This window comes from Etheostoma spectabile, chromosome 10, assembly GCF_008692095.1.
Source record: "Etheostoma spectabile isolate EspeVRDwgs_2016 chromosome 10, UIUC_Espe_1.0, whole genome shotgun sequence".
NCBI classification, from domain to species: domain Eukaryota; kingdom Metazoa; phylum Chordata; class Actinopteri; order Perciformes; family Percidae; genus Etheostoma; species Etheostoma spectabile.
The window spans coordinates 2010576-2012216 of NC_045742.1; the positions used below are offsets into that span (position 1 = coordinate 2010576).

At 45.4% G+C, this 1641-nt stretch overlaps 1 protein-coding gene across 1 annotated transcript in view; it reads left to right on the forward strand.

Annotated features, from left to right (window-relative positions):
* LOC116696506 (integral membrane protein 2A) overlaps positions 1 to 1641 on the forward strand; it is an 8782-nt gene that overhangs the window by 6496 nt on the left and 645 nt on the right. The window contains exon 5 of the mRNA XM_032527548.1: positions 1305 to 1449. Within this exon, the coding sequence (XP_032383439.1) occupies positions 1305 to 1449 (145 nt within the window). The remainder of the gene's footprint in view (positions 1 to 1304; positions 1450 to 1641) is intronic.

Here is a 1641-nt window from a genome sequence, read left to right on the forward strand (position 1 = left end):
TTCACTGTGACTGACAGACCCGATATTGGAATGAAAGAAAACAGCCAGCTCTGCTCAGAGAGGTTTTAGAAGGCCGTATTTTCCGATGCTAAAATCACTGATTATTTACATGGAGTCTGGTAGGTTTAGCGAACGCAATTTTGCGAAACCTTCATGTTTTAATAAGGATCTTAATCTTTAACAGAAAGGTCGACCTCCTCAGAAATCCTTCCCATAGTGTTGTCAGACACTTAGAATATTAATTTGAGTCTGTCAGTAGCAAAACGAGCACTTTTATGAACATAAATACAAGCTGGACAATTATCCCATTGACGTCCACTGTCGCTTGTTTCTCTGCTGCCGACTGCAGCGGTCTTATTCAATATTGGGTCAATGTCAAAGGAAATTATTACCTCAATAATTTTTTATTGTATCCGATACTCAATGAGCTGCTGCAGAAGCAAGCCTGAAGCAATAAAGCCAAATCTGTCAGATAAATGTAGTTTGGTAAACATTACGACGTTCTCCTCCTGAGGTGTAGTGGAGTACAAGTATGAAGTAGCAGCAGGGGGGATTCTAGGATCAGACCTTTTTTTTTGGGGGGGGGGGGGGGGGGGGGGGGGGGGGGGGGGGGTGGGGGGGGGGGGGGGGGGGTGGGGGGGGGGGGGGGGGGGGGGGGGGGGGGGGCGTTCTCATGTTAGCAGGAACATCATTAGTTTTGCAAGTTGTTAGTCATGAACTGTAAAAGCATTTTATTACAATGTGACTTTAGGATGGCGCTAGATGACACTGTGGATGCTAGGTGGCTAGCATGATCACATTTGCATCATGGGCAAGTTATTTCTTGGTAGCGGGGGGGGGGGGGAGTACTTAATGCTACTACAGATGTTGATTTACTTGTCCAAATGATATCTGATTTTGAAAATGTTTTGCTGGTTCAGATTATTCCGTGGACATGATCAGGTTCCTGTAGGACATTTGTATTTTTGAGTTTTATTGAGAGTTGATCAGCAAAACCATGTTGGAGTCATAAAGTCAGACCGTATGTAGAGACGGAGCGCTTAGTTCCTCCTGAGTTCTCCACCCTGACATGTTGTACAGCGTGTAGTGCTGTGGTACAATAAACCAATGTCATTATCAAATGTGGAAGTAGTTAATAAAATGCAGAAGTTAGGTGACAATTCATATATTTTTTTTAAATTCTAAACAGAGACACATCAGTACATGTACATGAGTTTTTCTTTTTCTTACGATTCATCACTGTTTCCCACGTGGCTGCAGTCCGCTGAGCTGCTTTTGTTCACTCTCTCTATGTCTTGTCCCAGTCCGGCTCCTACCGCAGCTACTTGGTGCACGAGGACCTGGTGGTGACGGAGCGCATCGACGACGTCAAGCCTCTGGGCTTCTACATCCGCCGGCTGTGCGACGGAAAGGAAACCTACAGAATGCAACGCCGCTCCACCCTGCCAGGTGTGGACGGGCTGCACGGCTCCAACCGCCGTTTAGTCGCGTTTGTTAAACTTCACGCATTCATTCAAATACCTGCATGTGTTTTCAATTGCTTCCCCTCTCTCTCTGTAAGAAAGAGGAAACAATTACAAGATATTAAAATGATACTGCGGCTATTGTTCAAATGAACACGAACACACACACACACACACA